This window comes from Mustela putorius, unplaced genomic scaffold (genome assembly GCF_011764305.1).
Source record: "Mustela putorius furo isolate JIRA1106 unplaced genomic scaffold, ASM1176430v1.1 tig00003845_pilon_pilon_pilon, whole genome shotgun sequence".
Lineage (NCBI taxonomy): Eukaryota > Metazoa > Chordata > Mammalia > Carnivora > Mustelidae > Mustela > Mustela putorius.
The window spans coordinates 91,635,062-91,660,350 of NW_025421998.1; the positions used below are offsets into that span (position 1 = coordinate 91,635,062).

The window sequence follows — 25,289 nt, forward strand, 5'->3', positions numbered from 1 at the left end:
TTCCATTTCATATGCTTATAATTTAAAACATGTCAGTTTAAATTTATACAAACTGTTAAGATAACTGTGATAGAGCAAGTATGATTTGTATATCATTTTTATATGATTAATTGACCACCTTTTCCTTTTTCTTAAAACTTAATGTGACTTATTTCTCTTATAGGTGTGTACAAGCTGTGAGGACAATGCAGAAGCTAATGGGTTTTGTGTAGAATGTGTTGAGTGGCTCTGCAAGACCTGCATCCGAGCTCATCAAAGAGTGAAGTTCACGAAAGACCACACTGTGAGACAGAAGGAGGAGGTATCTCCAGGTACTAAATTGGTTTTAATCTCTTTTTGTCTCTTTCCATCCCACTCTTCTTTCTCTTCCTCTACTGACTTTGTTTTGATACAATTGTAAGCATTAAATACACTCTTGTTTTTTTAGTACAAGGAGGTCTGTATTGTAACTGAACTTTGGAGACTTAAAAATATTGTTAAATATGAATAGATAGAGAATCTTTCTGCCTTACATCCATACTCCCAACCCCCTCTTCTGGAAATGCTTGAATTTGGTGTAAATGTATAGCAAATGAAAAAAAAATGCTTTTTAAACTTCACTTGTCTTGATTCTAAGGTGACAAGAGGTGGGCTTAACCAAAGTTTTATAACTCTTTCCCCTCTGATATTGTTGTGGTAAACCTGGTTCATGATATTTGATATGTAGATAACTAAAGAAGCTCTGCTTTTTATGTAATATACGGTTTCTGTTTTTATGGTATTGCTTATAATGTGAAGTTTACTAATGTATTCTTTTATTGTAGTAAAATATTGTAGTAAAATGCAAGCAACTTAAAAACTTGCCATTTAAACCATTTTTAAGTGTACCACTCATTAAGGTGCATTAATGGCATTCACAATGCTATGCAGTCATCACCACTGTGTGTTTTCAAAGCTTTTTCATTATCACAGAATGAAACCAAACCTAATAAGTAATAATGCTTATTCCCCTCTTTCCTCTGCCCCTGTGAACTTCTGATCTACCATGTGTCTTTATGACTTTGCTCATTTTTGCAAGTGGAATCATATAGCTTTGTCCTTTCGTGTCTGGCTTGTTTCACTTACCACAGTATTGTCAGGGTTTATTCATGTTGTAATATTTATCAGACTTCCATTTGTTTTTATGGCTTATTTGTATATTTTTGTTTAAAAATTACTTTATTGGTTTTAATTCAGGTCAACCAGTATTTGTATATCTATTCAATATTCCAGGAACTTTGCTAAGCATTAGAGATGTAAAGTGAATCAAACAGTTCTGCCCCACAGAAGCTATAAGTATGATGAAGGCTACAAACAAATTAGCAATCATGGTTTGGCCTCCTAAGTTCTATAGGAGCACATGAAAGAAGCACCAAACTCATTGGGGATTTAGGTTGGAGGCCAGATCTGGGGCTTGAAGGAGGAAAAGAAGTTCATCACAGGAAGAAGGGTGGGGGAAACTGAAATACATGCCCAGATTTCCAGAAGGAGACAGTTGAGTGTAGCTAGAGAGTAAGATTCAGGAGGAGGAGGAATAATATAAGGCTAGGAGTCTGGTGACACAGGAAAAGGGGATATAATTTCTGAGGACACTAATGGGGAAAAGACAAAAAAGAAGACACCAGGTAGAGATTCAGATAAATTGAATAGTGCTAGAAAGACTTCTCTTTTTTGTGAATTCAGTCATCTATTGAAAAGTAAAGCAGAGGAAATAGGATGAAAAAGGTCAGGAATGTGTGGGATACTTGAAATAACTCTGGTAAAAGAGAGCTCCAGCTTCAGAAACAGATTGTTTGGTAGCATCCAGGTTACATTTGATGTATAGGCCTTAAAACTACCTCCATCCTGCGCATCTGGGTGGCTCAATTGGTTCAGCATCTGCTGTTTGTTCAAGTTGTGATTCCCAGGGCCCTGGGATCAAGTCCCGCATCTGACTTCCTGCTTCGTGGGGAGCCTGCTTCTCCCTCTGCCTCTTTCTCTGTCTGACAGGAATAGATAAATAAAAACTTTAAAAAAATAAATAAAAAGAAAACTTCTCCATTGGGCCTCAGCAGTGTGCATGTGGGTATAGAGAAGAATTTATCTTACTTAGGGTTTGGGTTTAGCTGCATACACCTTGCAGAAGTTCAGTAGAGTAAAAGGTACAAACAATACCATTTACTAAAATGAAGGATTTTTTTTTAACTGTATAAAGGAAATGAAGTTGATAGTGTCAGTTGATAGAGTGAAAGAATTATTAGGAACCTAGAGATCCTTGAGTTACATTGAGAGTAGTTAAGAATTGGAAGGTTAGGAAGTAGAAGTTACTAGAGTGGATGTTTGAATTTATGATTATAGAAATGGCATAGTTACGGACAATCAAAAGTCTAGGGTGGGACCATGATGTGAGGAGCTAAAATGGAGTCTAGGTCTCTGGAGATGAGAAAGTCTGAGAGACTTGTTTTTATGTGGATTTCTGAATCATCCAGAGTGATGGTGACACTGAAGACTAGGAAGATGACTGAGTTAGGATCTAAATTCTTTGATAAGTCAACGAAGTCCTTAAAGGGGGCTTATGATGTTCCAATTCCCTAAACCAAAAGCTCTATAGTTACTGTTGAAGAGTGGACACAAACCCAGAATGTCCTAAGCCAACTAAAGATGTATGGTCACTCTATCTACCATGATGCCCAGATGACATGCACACCAAGGAGAAGGGTACAGGGGAGCTGTGAGGATATTCACATTACTGATACGGAGCCATTTTTGTTGCATTGCTAGAATTAATTGCATTTGGTCTTGATGTGTTGTGCTTTTAATAATCTTTTACCATATTGCTAATTTTCTCTAATTATTTTCCTCCTTTCATAAGAATTTTAAGCATTTTTGCCTGGATTTTGATGGGACTAGATAGTAGGTTATTCTCTTGTTTTTCTTCACAGAAGAAGCTTTGAAATTTATCTGAATATCCTTTATATATTTTTAGTTCGTTATTTTTAATTCTCCCAAAATTCTCTCCCAAGAATTTTTAATTCTTACCCTTATTTTATTTTAAAGTTCTATTACTAACTTCTTTGACATAAATACTTGATAATTTATTTTTATCTTTTGTAGAGTTGTAAGTGTTTAAAGCTTGATATAATCTGTCACTTAGATTTACTATTTTACTATTTTTTTAATATTCTGCGTGTAGGGGGGCACCTGTCTGGTTCAATGGGTAGAGCATGCAGCTCTTGATCTCAGGATGGTGAGTTCAAGCCCCACATTGGGTGTGGAACCTACTTAATTTAAAAAAACAAAAACAAAAAACTAAGTATTCTGCATTTATGATTACCATGCAATTGAAGATTTATGAATTTTTGCATTTGTTATTTTCCACTTTGGTAGGTTATAAATCTAATGATATGGAAAGAAGGCCATGATGTATATTAAATGCAGAAAGCCAAGTTGCTTAACAGTGTGGTTATTATGAAGCCAAGAATTCATTGAAAGGAAAAAGAAAATGTTCCCATTGCTTGGATATTTTTGTTTCCCGTTTCAACTTTGTAGTTTTATTATCAGAAAATGTGAGTCTGTGAACTCATTCTATGTGCCGACACACATGCAAGGTTTTGTAAATCTTGATAGTACAACTGATCTTGAACAGCATGAGACTTAGGGGTGCTAACCCCTGTGTAGTCGAAAATCACATAAACCTTTGACTCCCCAAAACTTTACTACTAGTAGCCTACTATTGACTAGAAACCTTACTGATAACAGTCAATTAATACATTTCTTTAAAAATTTTTACTGATTTGTTTGGGAGGGGGAGTGTGAGTACACATACACGTGCAGGCGTGCACACGTGTGGAGGAGGCAGAGAGACCAGCAGACTCTCTGCTCAGCAGGGAGCTTAACTCAGGGCTCTGAGATCGTGAGCTGATTTGAAGTCAGATGCTTAATCAGCTGAGCCATTCAGTTGCCCCAAAATACATTTTGTAAGAAGTGTGTGTGGTTGTGTGTGTGTGCGTGTGTGTATTGCATACAGTGTTCTTACAAAGTAAGCTAGAGAAAAGAAAATGTTAAGAAAACCATGAAGAAGAGAAAATACATTTATAGTAACCATACTGTGTTTGTCAAAAAGAAACCATGTATAAGTGGACCCATGCACTTAAAACCCATGTTGTTCAAGGTCAATTGTATATGAAATGTCAGATAAATATAAAATTTATATTAAAAAAAGAAACCATAAAATTTCACTATAAGAGAAAGAAAGTTAACACTTATAATTAGGAAGAAGCCTTTCTAGAAGCAGTTCTCTAAAACTAAAAAATTAATTTTTCTATAAAATGTTTCAAGGATCTATTGGAAAAATACCATAAACCAAGTCAGACTGGAGAAAATATTTGTAAAGTCTTTGGCAAGCAATATATCAAATGTGTCTACAAATTGGTAAGAAAGACAGTTGGATGGAAAAGTTGTAGAGTTATGAACAGACCATTCTTTTTTTTTTTTTTTTTTAAGATTTTATTTACTTATTTGACAGACAGACAAAGTGAGAGAGGGGACACAACAGAGGGAGTGGGAGATGGAGAAGCAGGGAGCCTGATGCAGGGCTCAATCGCAGGACCCTGGGATCATGACCTGAGCTGAAGGCAGATGTTTAACAGCTGAGCCACCCAGGGGCCACATGAACAGACAATTCCTAAAAGAAATACAAATGATTAATGAATGTGAAAAGTTGTTCTATCTCAATTATTAAAGAAATATGTCCAAAGATGGTGAAATCTTTTTTTTTTTCCCCTACGAGATTGGCGAAGATTAAAAATACTGACAAAACACTTAGTAAAGTAGGTAACAGCCACTCTACACTCGTAAGAGTATGAATTGGTATAATTTTTTGGAAGATGATGTACTTACGTTTGTATAAATCACTTTTTGACCCAACAGTTCTGCTACTTGGAATTTATCTGTGTAAACATTCAATGACTTACAAATTTCATATGTTTATTTTAGCATTATCATACAATATTGAAAAATGAGAAATCTTCAAATGTTCACAGCAGAGGTTGTATTCATTTGATGAAATACTATGCAGTTAATAAATAAGTTGATCTGTTTACTCACTGAAAGGTTTCTAAGAGGAGTGCCTGGGTGGCTCATTCAGTGAAGCATCCGACTCTTGATTTGGGGGCTTGGGTCATGATCTCAGGGTGATGAGATTGAGCCCCATGTCTGGCTCCACACTCAGCGCGGATGGTCTTGAGATTCTCTCTCTCTCTCTCTGCCATTCCTCCTGCTCGTATGTGTGAGCCCTTACACCAGTACGCTCTCAAACTAAAATAAAATAAGAAAGGTATTTAAGAGTTAAGTGAATAGATCTTACAAGACAGTGTGTGTAATAGCATTTTTTAAAATTTTATAAAACAAAGTACCTACTAATGTATATAGTTATATATGTAGAAAAACAACCAGAAGAAAACATACCAGGTTATTAATAGTGGTTATTGCTGGAATGTGGAATTATTTCTGAAATGTTTGGGTTTTTCCTTTGATTAGTGAAATAACTGATATTTACTGTTGAAGCAATCATTTGTATTGTGATTTTTTTAACTTTAACATTATAACATAAGCGTTGCTCAATTTTACTGTCACTCTGGGTAACCATTAAGAAGTTAGTCAAATGTCTGGGGTGCTTGGGTGTCTTAGTTAGTTAATCATGGACTCTTGATTTCAGCTTGGGTTGTGGTCTCAGTGTCGTGAGACTCAGCTCCCTATCCTGCTCCATGTTGGGCATGGAGCCTGCTTGAGATTCTTTCTCTCCCTTTCTTCCCACCACCACTTGTGTGCTGTCTCTTAAGAAAGAAAGAAAATTAAAAAGAAGTTCCATGGAGGACTATAGTACATAGTATAAGCTAATTATTTATGTGTTAATGGGTACCCTCTGTAAGGATTTTTACAAAAGTAGGAAAACAACTTTTTCATCACAGTTTATACATGTTATTAGATTCTCTGAGCTCCATTTAAAACTGTTTCCACCCATATTTGGAGTAGAAAACATCTAGTTGGTTCACACTCACTTACCTGGGCTATTTTCTTAAAGACTTTTAAATTCCATTAAGCATATTTTTAACTACATACTTTGTTTTTCTCTTGAGTTAATTTGGATTTCTGGAAAGAAAAGCATATTTATTTTTTCCTTCTAAAATGCTAGGAATAGTTAATATTTTATTTCTTCTTTTCTTTTCTTAATTGAAGTATAGTTGACATAATGTTACATAAGTTTCAGGTGTACAACATAGTGATGTGACAAGTCTGTATAATATGTTGTGCTCACCACAGGCGTAGCTGCCATCTGTCACCAGACAATGCTATTTTAATATATATAAAGACTAGTAGTAGTGATGGTGTCAGAAACTGTTATGGCTCTTTTGTATCTTTTTTTTTTTTTTAAAGATTTTATTTATTTATTTGACAGAGAGATCACAAGTAGGCAGAGAGGCAGGTAGAGAGAGAGGCAGAAGCAGGCTCCCCACTGAGCAGAGAGCCTGATGCGGGGCTTGATTCCAGGACCCTGAGATTGTGACCTGAGCCAAAGGCAAAGGCTTAACCCACTGAGCCACCCAGGTGCCCTCTTTTATATCTTAATGGGTTCAAATTTAAATGAATAATCTAATAATTATATAGTATTCAATTACATTAATTTTCATCCCATTGTTTCTACAGAGGCAGTTGGAGTGACCAGTCAGCGACCAGTGTTTTGTCCTTTTCATAAGAAGGAGCAGCTGAAGCTTTACTGTGAAACATGTGATAAATTGACATGCCGGGACTGCCAGTTATTAGAGCATAAAGAGCATAGGTACTGGCATCTTTAATTATATATTTACATATGTAATAAACTTTATGAGGAATAGAGGACTGCTGGCGCCCCAGCCAAATGACAGTTAGCAAAGTTTTGTTTGGCCGGCCGTATGTTGGCTTGTTCCAGGATTTTTCAACTTGGGCACTATTAATAGTTGTTGTGGGGGGGCATTTCTGCTGCATTGTATGGTGTTTGGCTGTATCTTTGACCTGTATTCACTAGATCCCAGTAATATCCTCCCCATGTAACAAACAAAAATGTCTCCAGATGTTGCCAGATGCCCTACAGAACAAAATCACCCTGAGTTGAGAACCACTGGCCTACACACTATGTGAAAATAAATGGAATTTGTTGCCAAATTGTTGTGTGTAAAATGAGGAGATTTTAGATTAAGAAAAAAAAAATTAGATCTTTGGGGTTTTGAGAAAATGAAATCTGTTATGGCTGTGGGCCCCTTGCATGTCAGCATTCGGATGGAATTCATTTTCGTGTTCTGTAGAATGAGGCATGCCTTTCCCAATTCATCATGATTCCTACTGAAGCTTACTTTTAAATCTGACTTCCCATAGGCAATTGAGTTAGCAACCACTGATTTATTTAAAATAGTAGGATTCTGATTGATACAAATAAAATTGCTTAAAATAGTCTAGTCTCACAAACTGATGGTTATCAGAGAGTAGGGGGAGGGATGGATTAAATAGGTGATGGGGATTAAGGTGGGCACTTGTGATGAGCACTGGGTGTTGTATGTAAGTGTTGAATCACTAAATTGTACACCTGAAACTAATACTATTTTACTGTATGGTAACTAACTGGAATTTAAATAAAAACTAAAAAAAAAAGAAAAAGAAAAAGAAAAAAAAATTCACCTAGAGTTCCAGTAATGGCAGACTAGGCAATTTAGACCAAACAATATCAGTGAGGATAACTAGAAAACCTGGAGAAACTACAGGAGTCATTAATAAAAAATTTTAGATCTTATTAGTAAAGAATTACTAGATGGGGTTGGAATGGGGACAGAGTTATGATAGGAGTTTTTTTCCCCATTGAGGCATTTACCAGATTGGGGAAAACTTCTGCTAGGCCACAGGGCTGGGAAGATAGAAATTGGAGTTCAGGGGTTACAGGGGTTGAAGGCTTCACCTTGCCTTGATTTGGAATCCTGAAAGTCTACACTATTACAGTAAAGACAAACTAGCTACAAAGAGTTCCTGAGTGGGACTGAAGCCTTAGCATCAAATTTTTTCAGTACCCAAAGACAGAGTAAATGGAAATCATACTGCTGGTGCCCCAAGGCATAAATCCTTCCTGAAGAGAGAAAACATCATCTTCTGCCTTAAATTTATTCAGTAATGAATTTTGCAAAATGATCCAACACATAATTAGAAGTAATCAAGTATTCTAGAAGATTAAACAATGTGAACAAAACCTAGCAGATACAACAAATAATATAAAAAGACGCCTAGGGCCACATCTTTACATATTAAAGATAAGAGACAAAAATAGAAAATTTGAGTAGAGAACTGAAAACTATAAAAAAGAATGAGAACTGAAAATTACCGTAACAAATTAACTCATTAGTGGCTAGAACAGATTTGGCATGCGGGAAATGAGTATTAATGGACTAAAAGAAAAGTAAGAAAATAGCCAGAATGAAGCCTGGTAAACAGAAGGATGGGAAGTAGAAGTAAACCAGGGTGTAACTGGGGCCCAAGAAGGAGAAAAGAGAGAGGGAATGGGAAGGAAGCAACATGTAAGGACAGAATATAATGGCTTAGAATATGGTAATACTGAAGAAAGATGTCTAGCCCATATTTAGGAAGCCCCATAAATCCCCAGCAGGATCAAAAGAAATATTTTTAAAGTACAAAAAGAAAATAATTTATACTTGGTGAAAAATTTTTAAAATGAAGATTAATGAAAGATGTTTTCAGACAAAATAAACTAGAATAATATATCCCCAGTAAACCCTCATTAAAATATACCTTAGGCAAAAGAGAAATGGTTGTTAATGCATGGTGGAAAGAAGAGCAGTTAAAAAGGTGCATATGAGTAAATCTAAGTAAATGTTGACTTATGAAACAAATAGGTCTTACTGGTGTGTGTCGTGTGTGTGTATTATACAACAGACGTGTTAGGATATGGAGTTCGTGTTCTAGGATTCAAGAGGGTAAAAAAGTACAAATTAATTTTAGATGGTAAGTCCAGAGCTATATTTTGTTATGTTTAGAGTAATCACTAAAAGAATAGTGAAAGTGTCTATGATTATCAGAGTTAACAGAGAGGGGAAGTGGAATAATTAATCCATCTAAACACAGCCCAAAAAAGACAACGGATGGGCTTGAATAAGGTCTTGGTAAGTTGGTAAATCTATAAGTGTATTTGTAACTATAATAAGTGTAAATGGATAAAATGTTCCAAATTAAAAGATTTCACCCTGGATAAGAAAGAGAATAGAAAATCTGCTATTTGCTTTTTATAAGAAGAACAACTAAAACCTAAGTATATGGAAAGAATAATGGGAAAAGATGTGCTACACAAACACTAACCAGAGGCATGCTGTTATATCACAGTGCCTTGTTTGAGATAAAGAGGGATACGTTATGCAATAGAAGGCTGTCTTCATTTAAAAGATATAACAATTCTAAATATATATGTGCCCTTAGGCTTAAAATATATAACAAAAATGACAGAACTTAAAAAAGACAAATCCATATAGTGGGAAATTTTAACATACTTTTTTCAGTAATTTACAAAACAGATTAAAAATCAGGATAATTCAGTAAGATTCAAATAATCTGATTAGCAAAGACTGAACATTAGGAACACTGCACCTAATAATACATACTCTTTTCAAAGAGCAAAAAAAAAAAAAATTTAATTGACTAAATGTCAAGGCAGTCTTAAATTTCAGAGGGTTAAAATCATACAAAGTCTTGCATAAACTCAATACAGTTAAATCTAGAAGGTAAGAATAGATGAGACAATTCTTCAAAAACTTGAAAATGAAGAAATGAAATTCATAATGAAAGCTAAATGTAGCAATGAGTGATCCCATACTGCAACCTAGACTAGAAGAGAGAAAGTGATCGAGAGAACATGACTGAAACAAATGATGTAACTAGAATATGATGTGTAGAGTAGGTGAGAGTATTATCTCAGTGTCCATTTTCTTTATTATACTGTGATTGAATAATAATACTATGTGTTTAGGAAATGCATACTGATTATTAAAGTGTTAAATAGCTATGAATCAATATTTGAAAAACCAAGCTATGTAAAGGTATAGATCTCTGTACCATTGTAGATTTGACTTGGAAATTATTTCAAAATAGGCAATTAGAAATAAATCTACATAAAGCAGCAAAGAAGAAATCCCAGTGGATATCAGAAAGTATTTTTATCTGAATGATAATGGAAATAATATCCTAAATATATTGTTAAGGCCATGATGAAAGGTAAATATGTATCATGAAATATATATAGTAGATAGTAAGGATAAAAAGTAAAAGTAGATAGTAAGGATAAAAACTAAACATTTATCTCAAATTAGAAAGAGTATATTAAACCTAAAGTAAGTGGAGAAAAGGACATGATAAGGGCAGGCATTAATGAAGCAAAGTCAAAAATCCGATCATTCTGAAGACTAGTAAATTGACAAATTCCTTTACAAGTGACTGAGAACAGACCCACCTGATGGATGCCAGGAGAAAAGGGGGGCATCAATACATCTCTAAAGACATTTAAAATTATGAAAAGGATATCTGTCAATAGATACGAAAATTTTAACCTGAAAGAGGATAATTCTTAGAAAATACAACTTACCAAACTAGCACACGATAAGCTAGAAAATCAGAATAGCCCTTTAATGTAAATCCGTAATTTTTAACTTTCTCACAAAACTACAGACCCATATGATTTAATTGATGTATCAGCAACATAGGTGTGGTAAAAAATAACACCTTTAAGTACATACAACCTTGCAGAGAACGATGAAAGAATGAATTCTCTCCGACTTGTTTTATGGGGAATAAAAATAGAAAATGACAGACTAGTCTAACCCATGAAATGAATGTGAAAATTCTAAGAAATGAAGTAGGAAACCAAATCCAATAATACTGTGCGTTTCGGGCAATATAACTGCAACCAAGTTGGCTTTGTTCTAGGGGTACAGTTCATTTAACATTTGAAAATCTTCCGTGTAATTCATATCAAGAGAATAAAGGGAAAAATACATGATGATTTCAGGAGACAGAAGAAACATTCTGTAAATACACACACACACACCTGTGATAGAAGATCTTAGCAAATGAGGAATAAAGGAAATTTCCTATATCTGGTAAAAATTATCTACTAAAAGAACTAGAATATTGGAAATTTTTAGATTGAATTTAGGAACAAGATAACAATTACCATTTTGACCATTTCATTTAACATTACACTGACCAGGGTCCCAAAGAGTGCATTATGTATGAAGGAAATCCAACAATTATTAACTATGTTCCCCTTTTTTTCTAGTGCTGGCAACGCTGTGTATAATACTGATTTAAGTGTGCTTGCACTTTTAAATCATACTATGTAAAATACTGTATTTTATGCATCTTATGAAAAATTAGTAAAACTGGTAATCTTCTATATTACTGTTTCCCTGGAGCTACTCTTGAGTTATCTGCATAGTTTGTCAGAGGCTCTCACCTCGACTTCCAAGTTAAATTTTTTAAGTGCTGTATTGTATGTTGGTTAAAGCATTATTGCATACAAGGCATAACATCAAGAGTGTTTCTTATTCTTCCATTTTTCCCAAAGGCATATATTTGTGCCCTCTGTGGCATGACTACCTAATGTTTAAAAGTGATCTTTATGTTTATAGTATCAAACTCTTATAATTGTAAAAATGCAAAATAGTAAATAAATCTACTTAAATATCTGTGATTACTTTTTGCCAGGTCAGCCAACTGAACTGTCTAAGACGCTAAAACTATGAATGGTAGATGTGTATCTTCAAGTTTCCAAAGTAATTTAAGAGTATCCATGACTAATATCTGTAACAACTCCCTTTTTCTTAGGGAAAACTTTGAAAGCATGAAAAACCTCCCTTCTAGGGACATTTAGAGGTTTGTTGTGTTTTTTTGTTTTTGTTTTTAAAGATTATTGTTACTATGTCTTTTATAATCTTAAATAGCTTCTGTGTGGTAGCTTTTCCTCATTTTAGATACATTAGCTTGAAATAATTGGCTTGTTTACTTGTCTTTCCAGATATCAATTTATAGAAGAAGCTTTTCAGAATCAGAAAGTGATCATAGATACACTAATCACCAAATTGATGGAAAAAACAAAATACATAAAATTCACAGGAAATCAGATCCAAAACAGGTAAATTTACATTTGTGGTGTTATTAAAGTCATCTTTATATAAGATATTAAGTATATTCACTTTGAGAATAGACATTTTACTTAGTTCATGGTGAAGTAGGTCCAAGTAAGCTTGTTAGATGGCTCTAATAACACATAGCTTAGAAGACTTCTCCAGAAACTTTGGGTTTCTGGAAACTGGGCTGGAAAGCATTCTTTTCAGCCATGAAATTTCAAAACTGTTACTGTAATAAACTACATTGAGTAATGGCTCATTTATCTGGCAGATATTGATAATTTATAATTATCTAGTGTTTCAAATTTTGAAGAAATGCCAGGATTTAAAAACAAAATCAGCTGCTTTTGCCAGTATTGTTAAATACTTTAATACTTGATTATATATATATATATATATATATATATATATATATATATATATATATCAAATAGCTTTTTTAAGTGTTGGCAAACTTTGAGATGCCTTCTCTGGGGTGTCAACTTTTAACTGCAATAAAGTGGAGATCTTAGGACACCAGGAAACAGGGATCATGGACCAGTTTCACACACCTTTTGTTCCTTATCAGAGACAATACTGACATCGTTTCTGCATATTAGCCTTTACACGTTTTGGAGTCCTTCTCTTCAACTGTCCAGAGGCTCATATATCACAATTCGGTGATTAGGGGACTAAATCACTAACCATGTGAGGAGTTGGTCTAGCCTCTGCATTTTTTTTTTATCACATTTGGAACCCAAATTGACAGATTTACAACCTTTACAACACCTGTGAAATCCTGTATCTCCCTTCTTTTGTTGTTCTGCGTACAAAAGAAACCTATCATTATCTAAATAAATCAAGAAATGCTTTTTATAAAGAGCCTGAATAAGAGAGTCCTCACAGGGGATTTGAATGCTACTCACAGAGAAAAAGTCTTTTGTGGCTCATCTTCCTTAAGACCAATCATCATAATCTGTTATACTTATCATTTTGGATCATGGCTATGGTGGAAATTTTTTCCAAGGAATTCCCTGGTTTAATTCTTTTAAAGATATTCTTAAATTTACCCTCTTCTTGGTGCTTCAGTATTATACCCATTTTTATTTATTGTGATAATAACAGTTCTATTGTGTATCTTTTGTATTTATTATTTTTATCAGTTCTCATTTCATTTTACCTTTCTTTTTCACATAACAACTATGTTAACCAAATACTGTTTCATTTACCATATTCTAATCATAATACTATTTTTGCCAAATAGAGTAAGTGGTGGGTTTAAAAGTTTCTGAGTAGTTGAAAATTTGTAAAGGAATTTATGGAATGTTGAAGAGAGAGGGAGTTCTGGGTGCTTCTAAATGGCAAATGGTAGCAAGTGTAAAATAACTAATTTTGTGTAAAAGATCCACCCTTGACAGACTGTATTCTTGACTTTTATCTTACTCTCTGATGTACATGGTGTGAGCTATAAGCCAAAGTTCACTTTTTTGTAACATACAGATGTTCATTTGTTCCTACACTTCTTTTATTTTGTTATTATTGCTTTGATTCCTTTGTAGAAAATCAGTTGACAACATATGTATAAGATTTCTTCTGAACTCTGTCTGTTCCCTTGTGTTTTTCTTTTTTGCCAATACACCCCCACTTTCTTCATGACTGTAGCTTTTTATAGAAAGTCTTCAAATCCGGTAGTGTGAATTCTCCACATCTGCTTTTTTGCCTTTCTATTAGTGGTTTATGCTGTTTTTACAAAGTCATACATTATTGAATGGAAGGATTTTGGTTTTTGAATTGTGCTAAGACTTAAAGAATCCTTGGATTAGGTGCTAATTGCTCATCTCTATATAGATTACCTGATTATAAAAGGATTCCATTTACGGGTATGGCTTACTTTGGTATTAATTCATTTTTATGCATGTGCAAACACAGCATTGCTTGTCCTTTTTTCATCATGTTCAACCATCATGAGGATTTATTTTTTTTATTTTTATTTTTTTTTAAGATTTTATTTATTCATTTGACAGAGATCACAAGTAAGCAGAGAGGCAGGCAGAGAGAGAGGAAGGGAAGCAGGCTCCCTGCTGAGCAGAGAGCCCGATGCGGGACTCGATCCCAGGACCCTGAGATCATGACCTGAGCCGAAGGCAGCGGCTTAACCCACTGAGCCACCCAGGCGCCCCATCATGAGGATTTAAATTAGTTTTTTGGGGTTTGTTTTGTTTCAGGGGATTGTTCACTTCCCAGATCTGAGTTTCTTAATCTTCTAGCCAATGTTGGTGCTAGTTAACTACCTTAAAGAATTTGCAAAAGAGTATAATCTATGCCCTATTGGTTTTAAGTTTCAGTGGGTAACTATTAGAGAAGCATACTGGAGAAATGAAACTTAATTTATCTCAAAATGTTTAGTGGGTGTCCCATTTTTCTTTTCTGCTTCTATAAGATAGTCTGGTATGATGCTATGTATTTTCTTTCTGTCTATCTCAATCTCCATGAAAACAGCTTTCCATTTTCTCTAATCAAAGGAGAAACTGTACATGGTAGTTGATGAAACATAAAGTTGTATTTAGCTGCTTATTTTAAGACAAATGTGTTATTAAAAGTAGCAAACTACTGTTGTTCTCTTTGCCTCTGTGCAGGTATAATGAGTGCGTAGCTGTTCAGATGACTAGGGGTGACCCATTTACACTTTCCTAACTTCTTAGTTATAGTAGATATAATCGAACACTTTCAGAGTCATGGTTTTCTTGTTTATAAATCACTTTTTTGTCTGACCTTTTAGGCCAAGTATTGATTTGCTTGGATGATTTTCATCATGACCTTTCCAAACCATATTTTCTTAAAATGTGTTCATTCTCTTGCAATTTTATACATTTTGGTTTTAAGATTGAATTAAGTGACTGTGTCTTTCAGAAGAATTACATTTCTGCTATGTCATCTTCAAGAAAGTCAATTTAAACTGAAGGACCCTTAGAAACAGCTGAGCTTTTTAGAGTTGAAAACATTTTGGCCTAAATTACACACTAAAAAATCAATTTTAAATATTGTAAAACAATCTTCTGCCTTAGATTTTAGATTTTTCCCCCTTTCATTTAATTTTCAGGATAATTGAAGTAAATCAAAATCAAAAGCAGGTGGAACAGGATATTAAAGTTGCTATATTTACATTGATGGTAGAAATAAATAAAAAAGGAAAAGCTCTACTGCACCAGCTTGAGGTAAGTTACTGTTAATGGGACAGTATGTTATAGCAATTTAATATAGTATTTTCTCATGTATTTGTGAATTTGGAATCCCAGCCTTTTTCATATAATTGTTTCCATTTATGACTCAATAATACTTCTCCATTCCCGAGTTTTCTTTTGCTGAATTCTGCATTGTAGCTCAGAGTTTATGGCTTAGTGTGTACTTGGTAACACAAAGCACAATGCTTCTTCAAGAAAGAGCTCTGTAAAATGTTGAAGGGATTAATCATTTTAGATTCATTGAAATGACAGTTTTGGATCCCTGAAGCAGTACAATTGAGCAAAAATTTTTAGAAAGATAACAAGGCTGTATTTCATTTTGAAACATAAACATTTAACCTGATGAGAAATTAGATAAAAGGACGTGTCTCCTGCTTTTCAACGTTTTACAGTCTTGACTGTAAAAGCAGTATGTAGTGAGGGATGCTCAAGGCACTTAAGATAGTTGTTTCTCACAATGGGAAGAAAGATATTATGGTCTTCATGGGCTTTATTACATTAATGAAGGTCAGGATCCAAAGTCAGTGTTTGACTCCAAATAATATGAGGTTACAACTTCTCCGTGGTATATTAACATAATATTAATTGCATGGTATTTTAGTATTCTTTAGTGTATTGGTGCAGAAAGAATTCACAGTAAAGCAAGCAATTTACAATGATAAGAGAATTAGAATTCTGATGTTTGAAGATGGGGGGGAAACCACTCCTAGAAATAATTTAGTTCAGACTCTTTATTTTGTAGTTGACAAAATTATAAGGTCTTTGTCCCATGGAGTCCTATCCCTCCTGGGAAAGCATGATCATTCCCATGGCTTATCAGACATACAGGAAACAAAGACTAAAATTGCTGTTCTTTTGAAAACAGATACTTATTTAGTGAAGAAGTGTTCTGTCCAGACAGCCTTATTTACAGAAACTATTTTTTTCAAGGTTCTGTGATTATTTTTTTTCTTTAAAGAACCATTTTAAACAAGGTTTTCCCAAGTTCCGCTTAAAATGAGACCTCACTTAGATTTGCTTTCTCAAAGATTAGCAGTGCATGCATTGCTGTGGCTCTTTCCAGACTTCTCTGTAAATAAGAATCACTTGAAGATAACAAAAGATAACCAGATCCCAAATCTCTAGGAATGAAGAACCTAGTCCTCAGCATTATTTATAATCAACTTTATTGACTTACAGTTTTTATAGCACCTTTTAAATATGCCTCTGGTCCTCATATCCATTCTCCTGGTTCACAGAATCCTTCTTAAACAAATGGAGCCACTTTTACCTAAGAATCCAGAAATTGGCTCAAATAGTTGTTACCATAGAAGACCCAAGTAACTAAGGCTTCTTATTGTCAATGTACAACCTCTCCCAAAGTCAACAAAACTTACATTCTTTCTGGTATGTCTCTAAAGAAACATTTAGGCTATTTCTGACCACTGTAAAAAGTAAGTAATCTCTAAACTTGACTAAAATTGACTGTCATTGCAGTTTTTCCCTTAATTCACTTCAGCACCTGTGTATTTTCCAAATTTGAAATTGACTAGGCTCAGGATCTAGGTTCATTTTTTAAAAATGAGAATATAAATCCATATTGGAGTATAGCAATTTTTATTTTTAAACTTAAGGATCAGTACAAAACTCTATTGTTTTCCTCTTTCCTTAAAAGACTTTTGGATAGAGAATTTTAAAATAATCCAAGTTCAGTACTCTCTCCTTTTTGTTTTTAAGATTTTATTTATTTATTTTAGAACATGCACATATGAACAGGCGAAGGGCAATGGGAGAGAGAAAGTCCCAGGCAGACTCCCCGCTAAACACAGAGTTGGATGCAGGGTTCTATCCCAGGACCCTGAGATCATGATCTGTGCTGATACCAGCTAGACGCTTAACTGACTGAGCTGCCCAAGCACCCCCAGGGCTCTCTACTTTTGATTAATCTGTGTTCTTGCTTGTGTGCTTCGCTTAGAGATATTCTTTATTCTGCTTTTATGTAGTTTTTCTGAGAATGCTTTGGAACTTCTAGTCATTTTATCAATTGGCTCCCAAGGTAATTCTCAATAGACAAAAAACATACCCCTTTCTAACTACATACAAAGTATAAATGTTGTCTACCATATGGCAAGAGTGGCCAGAAAGTGGTTGCAGTCAAGACTAGAATGCCTGAAAAGGCGAAACCCTGTGATTGCACAAATCGTGTGATCTGGTAATTTTATTAGATTGCTGGATGATACATCTATTTTATTTGTGAGTATTGAATTTAATAGGCGTTTACTATATCGTAGTTAATCCATGACTTTTGTCCCTTTTTGGATATTAGAAGTTACATGAACAGAGACCTAAATTTGCAGAATATGTCCAACTACTAGACCAAGGGTCTGGAGTGGGGGTGCGGGGGCAGTGATAGCAGTGGTGATGGTGGCAGCAGCAGAAGCTCCACAGTGTTTGGGGCACAGGTTTTTGGGGCAATGAGAGCAATCCTTCATACCGAGGGAGAAAACCACTAAGCATATTTTAAGTTTCTATCATTTGAGTTCTCAGAGGTGGTATTTGGTAATTTGGTAATCTAAAAATGACAATTAAAATATGTTATATGCAAGACAAATGTTGAAATTTTCTTCTTTTCAGAGCCTTGCCAAGGACCATCGCATGAAACTTATGCAACAACAACAGGAAGTGGCTGGGCTTTCTAAACAGTTGGAGCATGTCATGCATTTCTCTAAATGGGCAGTTTCCAGTGGCAGCAGTACAGCGTTACTTTATAGCAAGCGACTGGTAAGATAGACTGAATAATGCATTTCGCATACCATCAAAACACAGAGAAACAGTGGCGGTATTAGAATATTTAACATTCAGAAATGTTCGTTAGTCTATTTGTACTTCATTGCCCTTTAGTTCTATATTTTTTACCTATTTCTAATTTTAATCAAAATATTTTGGTTTTAAAAAATATATTAACTGCCATGGTTTAGGTGTGACTTCAGTTTTAATCTACCATAGTCATTCCTGTCTTACTCTTTTCCAGGTTTTCTCTCAGTGGCTATTACACTTAATACCAAAACCAATGATAATAGTAAATGTTTCTTGATCACCTATAGTGTGTCAGACACTAATTCCAAGCATTTTTCATGTAATATTTCATTTAAACTTTTGCATCATTTTGGTGGTGGGGTGTGTGTGTTTGTTTGAAGTTTTTATTTAAATTCTAGTTAATTAACATATTGTGTAATACTGGTTTCAGGAGTAGAGTTTAGTGATTCATCAGTTACATGTAACACCCAGTGCTCATCAGGACAAGGGCCCTCCTTAATCTGCATCACCCATTTAGCCCATTCCCTGCGCCCTCCCCCCACCATCCACGCTAAATTTGTTGTAATTGGGAAATCTTTGCTTATTTGACAGGGAAAACAGTAGTATTTTAGGGGCGCCTGGGTGGCTCAATGGGCTAAGCTTCTGCTCAGGTCATGATCTCAAGGTCCTGGGATTGAGCCCCGCATAGGGTTCTCTGCTCAACAGATAGCCTGCTTTTCCCACTTTCTCTGCCTGCCTCTCTGCCTACTTGTAATCTCTGTCTGTCAAATAAATAAAATATTTTTAAAAAACAAATAAAAAACTGATTAGTAACTATTTCTGAAACTATTCCGAGTCATGCATTGTATTCACTCTTAGAATTTTTTCTTTCATAATAGTCAATGATAGAATCTTTCTTGAGTCTTTTCTTTTTTAAAGTGCTTTATTGATATAATGAAAAACAGCTTCTATATAGACATCTATCTTCTCTGTTTTCCGGAATATTTTTCTGAAAGTGTAACAGAAAAAGAAAAGTAGAAAATGAGAGAATTCTTTTTTCAATTACGATGAAAAATTAGGATTATTGAATATTGTTACTATATATGTTTAAGACATTCATACAGATATTCAATCTCTTCTGTTTAAAAATTTCTCTAATTTTATTCTATGATTTTGTTTACAATTATAATAGAAAACAATAAAAATAGAAGCTCAATTATTTAGTTATGTTAATGATTTCTTGACATAGGAGAGAAGGAGATTGTTTCATTTTATATATAGGAGAAAATGGGCTCAGCAAATTATAAGGAATCAGTTATAAGGAACCAATACCTAATTGACTAAATCATTTTTTTCCTAGTTTTTAAAAGCCTGTGCAACCCAAGTGGGCCTCAAGGCATTACCAGTAGCCAGTGTGGTTAATAAAATAATTTGCCTGTAATGCCTACAGAGCTAAGGCTCATGATTATCTGTAAACACTCACAAGGGTTTCCAACCTCGAAAGCTTTGAAAATTGCTACATTCTACACTAGTTTTCATCATTCTTAGGCTTGTTTCCTGTAGCCATGTTTACTCAGGTTATCCTTTAAGTGATGGCTTTTATGTGCTTAAAAAAATAAGAAATCTCTTGCAGGTCTGAAATTTCAAACTTGACTTGTAATTCTCAGTTCATCTTTTTGCTATAGGAATTATGGCTAATAAACAAAACCCAATGCAACAGTGGAATCTTTTCAGAAGTCCAGTTTTAAATATATTGAAACATTTTCACAGTATTTCCTCAGGGTTCATCTGTCAGCATGTTAACACTGAATTTATTATTATGTAATTTAGAAGGAGGGCAAGAAATATTGACAGAAGAAAGACCAGGAGAGTAAAGCACTATCATCCATTTTACTAGCAATAAATATTTCTATAATAATAGCAATTAGGAAACTATTAAGTTACAAAAGAAATTTTACAATCTCTTCTTTTTCCTCTGCTCCCATCTAATTACTCTTTGAAGACCCTCTTTATGTTTTCCTGAAGGTGTCATTGGCAGCACCTTGCTTCTATTCCTTGGAGCTCCCAGTATATGATGCTTCTTGCCTGGGTACTGGTACCCTTTCTTAGAATGCCTCTTCTTTCCTGAGTAACTAATGTTCATCTTTTTTAAAGACTGCCAGCTTCAGTTTAGGTTTATCTTCCTTTCCTTTTGGCAGCCTTTCATGACCAAAACTGGATTGAATTTCTGTTCTCTGTGCTTGTAAATCCTTTGTGCATATGTTCATCATATTATTACTGACTTTTATCTACTATTGTATTTGCATGTTTTTATGACTGTCATTAGACTTTATACTTCTTAAAGGTAGGAATTTTGTGTTACTCACTGCTTGATGTATAGGAATGAAACAAAGATTGATGGTGAAAAAATGGCAGATAAAACATCTTTTGTCAGAAATTCAAAGTATAAACAAAGCTGCGTGTTAATTTTTACAGGATTGGAAATTCAAATATTAAATCTCTTCTTTAAGTTTAACTTCAATAGAAAGGAGACAGTATACAGTATTACTATCTTGAAAGCTGTTTTCATATCTTTATATCTTAAAAAACTTTTTTCATCTTTTGTTTTTTTAAGTTTTCAGTGTGAAACCTGAGTATATTTAAGTTCAGATACATCTGAAAGGATTAACAAGTATACTTCAGGAACCACTGGGGCACCTGGTTGGCTCAGTCAGTTAAGTGTCTTCCTTTGGCTAAGGTCTTGATCTCCAGGTCCTTGCTCAGTAGGGAGCTTGCTTCGCCCTCTCCCTCCGCTGGCTGATCTCCCTGCTTGTGTACTCTCTTTCTCTGGCTCAGAAAAAAAATAAATAAAATCTAAAAAAAAAAAAAAGTATATTTAATAAACCATTATCTTCTACACTAGCCAGGCTTTATGACCTTTCAAAATGATCTAAAACATGTATCAGGAGTTTTGACAAGGTTTACATTTTAGATGGGTAGTAAAATAATTTGACAGAAGAGCTCTTACATCTTGACAGCAAAGTACATCATTATTTAATGAATAGAGTTTGCCCAAGTTTGATAATATTTTTAGACCTTTGCACAACTTAATTAGCAAATAGATACTATCTGAGTTGTAATTAAATTGTGTCTTTTAGCTTTTCAATAGCAAAAGAAAGGATTTTACAGCATAGTACCTGAAGGGGGGAAAGGTATATCCCGGGGATTTACGTCATAGTACCCTTTATTTAACAGCTGATTTTCTTTTAAGGAAGTGCTCACATTTCTGATTTTAATCATTTTTTCTACAGCAATGATAAAGAAGGGAAAAGTTTATTTCACAATGTAAATCAATAAATGTAAAAAGAATAGTAGATAAGCAGCACATTTCGGTTACTATCGTAGAGGTAATTAAGGAGTCATCAGAGTACACTAACCTAGTGAATAGAGAATTGATGGAAAAGGATTTCAGTGTAACCCTAGAGTACCTCTTTGCAAAATACTAACCAGTTACAAAGGGGGAAATCCAATGAATTTAAGGTGGAGAAACTGGGCGACAGAATTGCCAGGTGATGAGGATTTGTATCAGCAGTTATGAGACAGATTGACATCCTGAGTTTCCTGATCTGATGCGCTAAGAAATGCACATTATCTTTGTGTGGGATTCCTGACAAAAAAGCTTTACTAAGTCTGATCAGGAGGAACTACACTCAGACCTGTGTTGTCATCTTGCAGAATATAAGCCCCAAACTCTTCAAAGCTATCAAGGACAAAATGACAGGGAAAGATGAAGGAACTGGAGAGATGTGGCAACTAAACCCAACCTGTGTTCCTTGATGGCATTCTGGGAAGTGACACTGTTGCGAGAGTTGCCATTTGAATGAGATCTTTGGATTGGAATGTAGTGTTGTGACAAACCTGCTTTTGGAATTTGGAACTTGCCACTTATGTTAGAGGATCACTGTTTTAAGATATGCTCAGTGGAGTGCTTGGGGTAGACAGAACCTCATGTCTTCAACTTGCTGTCAAGAGGTTCAGAAAAAGATAAGTAATAGTGTATGTGTGCAGAAGCAGTTGGGCAGGCACTGGAACAAATCTGCTAATACATTAACAGTTGGGAAATCTGGGTAAAGAGTTCTTTTCCGTTTTCTACAATTTTAAAATTATTTCAAAATGATCAAATTTGGGAAATGATTAAACATGAGTGTATTAATGAGGGAAAATTCTAGGAATAATTACTTTGGTTAGCATTCTTTCAGTGAGAACTGTTACAGGATGTAAAAATTAGAGGGAGAAAAACTTAGGGAGAAGAACACTGTGTTGAGTGCTGTTTGTTACACACTGTGCCATGTGTTCCGCATAGTCCCAAAATAAGTTCAAGGTTTTTGACTCAGAACTTATGATAGCTGTTGGAAATAATTTAGCAACTGAAGCAAATTTATTTACCCAACACTTAGTTATTGAATACCTGCTATATATTAGGCAGCATTCTAAGCACAGGGAAAACGGAGTTTGCCCAACCCAAGGAGTTGGGTTTTAGTGGAGAGCGTACAGAAATAAGTAAAATATGTATACTGTTACATGGTGTTAAGTACTCTAGAGAAAAGTAAATTAAGGAAATGAGTCTGGGAAGTTTGGGGTAGGGATTGTAGTTTTAGATACATAAAACTATCTAAAAAGGGTGATATTTGAGCAGATATGGAAGGACGTGAGGAAGCAAGCCCTGTTGGAAGTAAGGACTCAAGGGAGAGAAATTTTGGCAGAGAACACAACAAATGCAAAGATAGAGGTGGAAGTTTTTGTGGTACGGATACAAAGAAGCCCGGGGGGGCCAGAAGGGTGAAGGAGCAGAAAGTGGTATGAGTAAGAGAAGTAATGCGAAGTCAAGTAGCACAAGCATTATAGTTCATTATGAGGACTTTGGTTTTTAATCTGAGTAAGATGGGGACCCATTTGAGAGGGACTTGAGAAAAAGAACAGAATATGATTTATATTTTAACAATCACTGCTATTGAGAGCAAAGAAGAAATAAAGGAGACCAGTTAGAATCTTACTACAATAAGGTGGTTTTCTAAGGTAGTAGGAGGAGAATTAATAGAGTTGATAGGTAGGGTTATCCATGTCTTTTAAGGATAGAAGCAGTAGGATTTGCTGGCAGATTGAATGTAAGGCTTGAGAAAAAGAGGAACCAAGGACTGACAAAGTGGTGGAGAAGTAGTGCTGCCAATAGTGGAGATGGAGAAGATTATAAGACAAGTAGACTTGAAGAGAAAGATCAGAAATTCTCTTTTAGACATATTAAATTTGAGGTGCCTGTCAGACAAGCAGGTGGAGATGTTGACTTAGCAGCTGGACATGCAAATTCAAAAGAGAGATCCAGACTTGAGCTACAAATTAAAGAGTAATTTAAACTATGAGACTATATGAGATCACTAAAACTATGTGGGTATAGGAGAGTAGAGGGCAGTTGCAAGACTGGAAGAACAAACACTGGAGACTGGGATGGTGCATTGGAACTGAAACCTATTTTCAGTGGCTCTGAAAAATAGCAGTCTGTAAAATAAAGGCAAAACCATGAGAGTATAGTATGCTGAAAGCCAAGTGAAAGAAATGGTTTCACAAAAGAATGGGAAGAGGGGAACAGGGAGCAGTAAAAATAGATGAGTTTTTTAAAGAGTTTTCTATAAAAAGAAGAGCAGGAAAATGGAGCAGTGGGTGTCAGAGGAGCAAAGGAGCCAAGAGTTTTGTTTTCAGCTGGGAAAAGTTAAAACACATTTATAAGTTGATAAGAGTGATCCAGTAAAATGAAAGCCTAGGTGATAGAGGAGAGGGAAGAAAATTGCTGAGCAGTGTCTGTGAGTAGACAAGAAGGGTTGGGTTCTGTTGCACAAGTGGAAGGACTGGCTTTAGAAGTATGGCCATTTAGGAGCACCTGGGTGGCTCAGTCTTTTAAGCTTATGACTCTTCATTTCAGCTCATTTCAGGTCATGATCTCAGGGTCCTAGAATCAAACCCCACATCACTCTCCAGGCTCCAGGGGGAGTTTGCTTGATATTCTCTACACCCACCACCCCATTCCTCCCTCTGGCTCCGGGTATATGCTCTCTTGCTTATTCTCTGTCTCTCTCAAAAAAACTCTTAAAAAAAAAAAAAAAAAGGCCATTTAATCCATTGTGATAAGAGGGAACACTTATACTGACAAGTAGTGAGAATTTGTAGAAGGTCCCTAATTGTTCCTTGCTTTCTCAGTAAAATTATAAGCAAAATCATCAGCTGAGATTGAGAATGGAAAAAGGAAGGAGGTGCTAGAGATTTGAGAAGAAAATTTGAGTAGTTATTTAGGAGGGTAGGGAAGTAAGGTACCAGAAAAATGTCAGGATAGCCGGTCAAATTTAGGGGCCTACCTGAAGTAAATTGTAATGTGTTTATTAGTCCATTTATATCTGGGCAAACGTTGGATATAAAACCAGGGTTGTTTTGTTTTGTTTGGGGAAAAGTTGAGAGGGAAAGAAGTACATGTGCTAGAGCATGTGAGAGAAAGAGATACAAGGGTATATCCAAGGTGATTTTGGTGATTGACCCTGGGCTTTCAGTTGGAAAAGGTTAATGGTGAGGTGAGCTCAAAGGACAGGGGAAAATTTTAAGAGCAAACACTGATAGGACCCTTAAGGTTTATACCATTCTTGGTACCTGGGACTAGAGGCAGCTGGAAAGAAGGATCAGCTGGTTGGATATTAAAATCACTAAGAAGTAATGACAAGAGTAATGTTAGAGATGGTGATCATGAGCCAGGAACTAAATTCTTCAAGGACTGAGGGAAAATGACCGACTACTCACTGAGAACTACAATGTGGAAGGAGGTGGGGGATATGGTGTGATGACGTGATATCCCAAACATAGAAGCAAGGAGAACAATCCCTAGCTGAGATTAATTTGTACTTACCATAACTCATTAGCCCCGTAATATAAATGTTAAATCCTTCTTTAAATGAGTAAGTAAAATAAAAGAGCAAAATGTGTTAGGATTTATTTTACAAATACTTAATTGGTGCTTCTCTGAGGTTTTATTAATTCAAAAAACTGACTTTAACCTATCACTTTAAGATAC

General features: G+C 35.0%; 1 protein-coding gene across 4 annotated transcripts in view; it reads left to right on the forward strand.

The window, feature by feature from the left end:
* Positions 1–25,289, forward strand: part of TRIM24 (tripartite motif containing 24) — a 95,802-nt gene that overhangs the window by 44,087 nt on the left and 26,426 nt on the right. For all 4 annotated transcript variants that reach the window (XM_013050010.2, XM_045063019.1, XM_045063020.1 and 1 more), the window contains exons 3-7: positions 164–311; positions 6,703–6,835; positions 12,095–12,211; positions 15,286–15,400; positions 18,041–18,187. In XM_013050010.2, the coding sequence (XP_012905464.2) occupies positions 164–311; positions 6,703–6,835; positions 12,095–12,211; positions 15,286–15,400; positions 18,041–18,187 (660 nt within the window). The remainder of the gene's footprint in view (positions 1–163; positions 312–6,702; positions 6,836–12,094; positions 12,212–15,285; positions 15,401–18,040; positions 18,188–25,289) is intronic.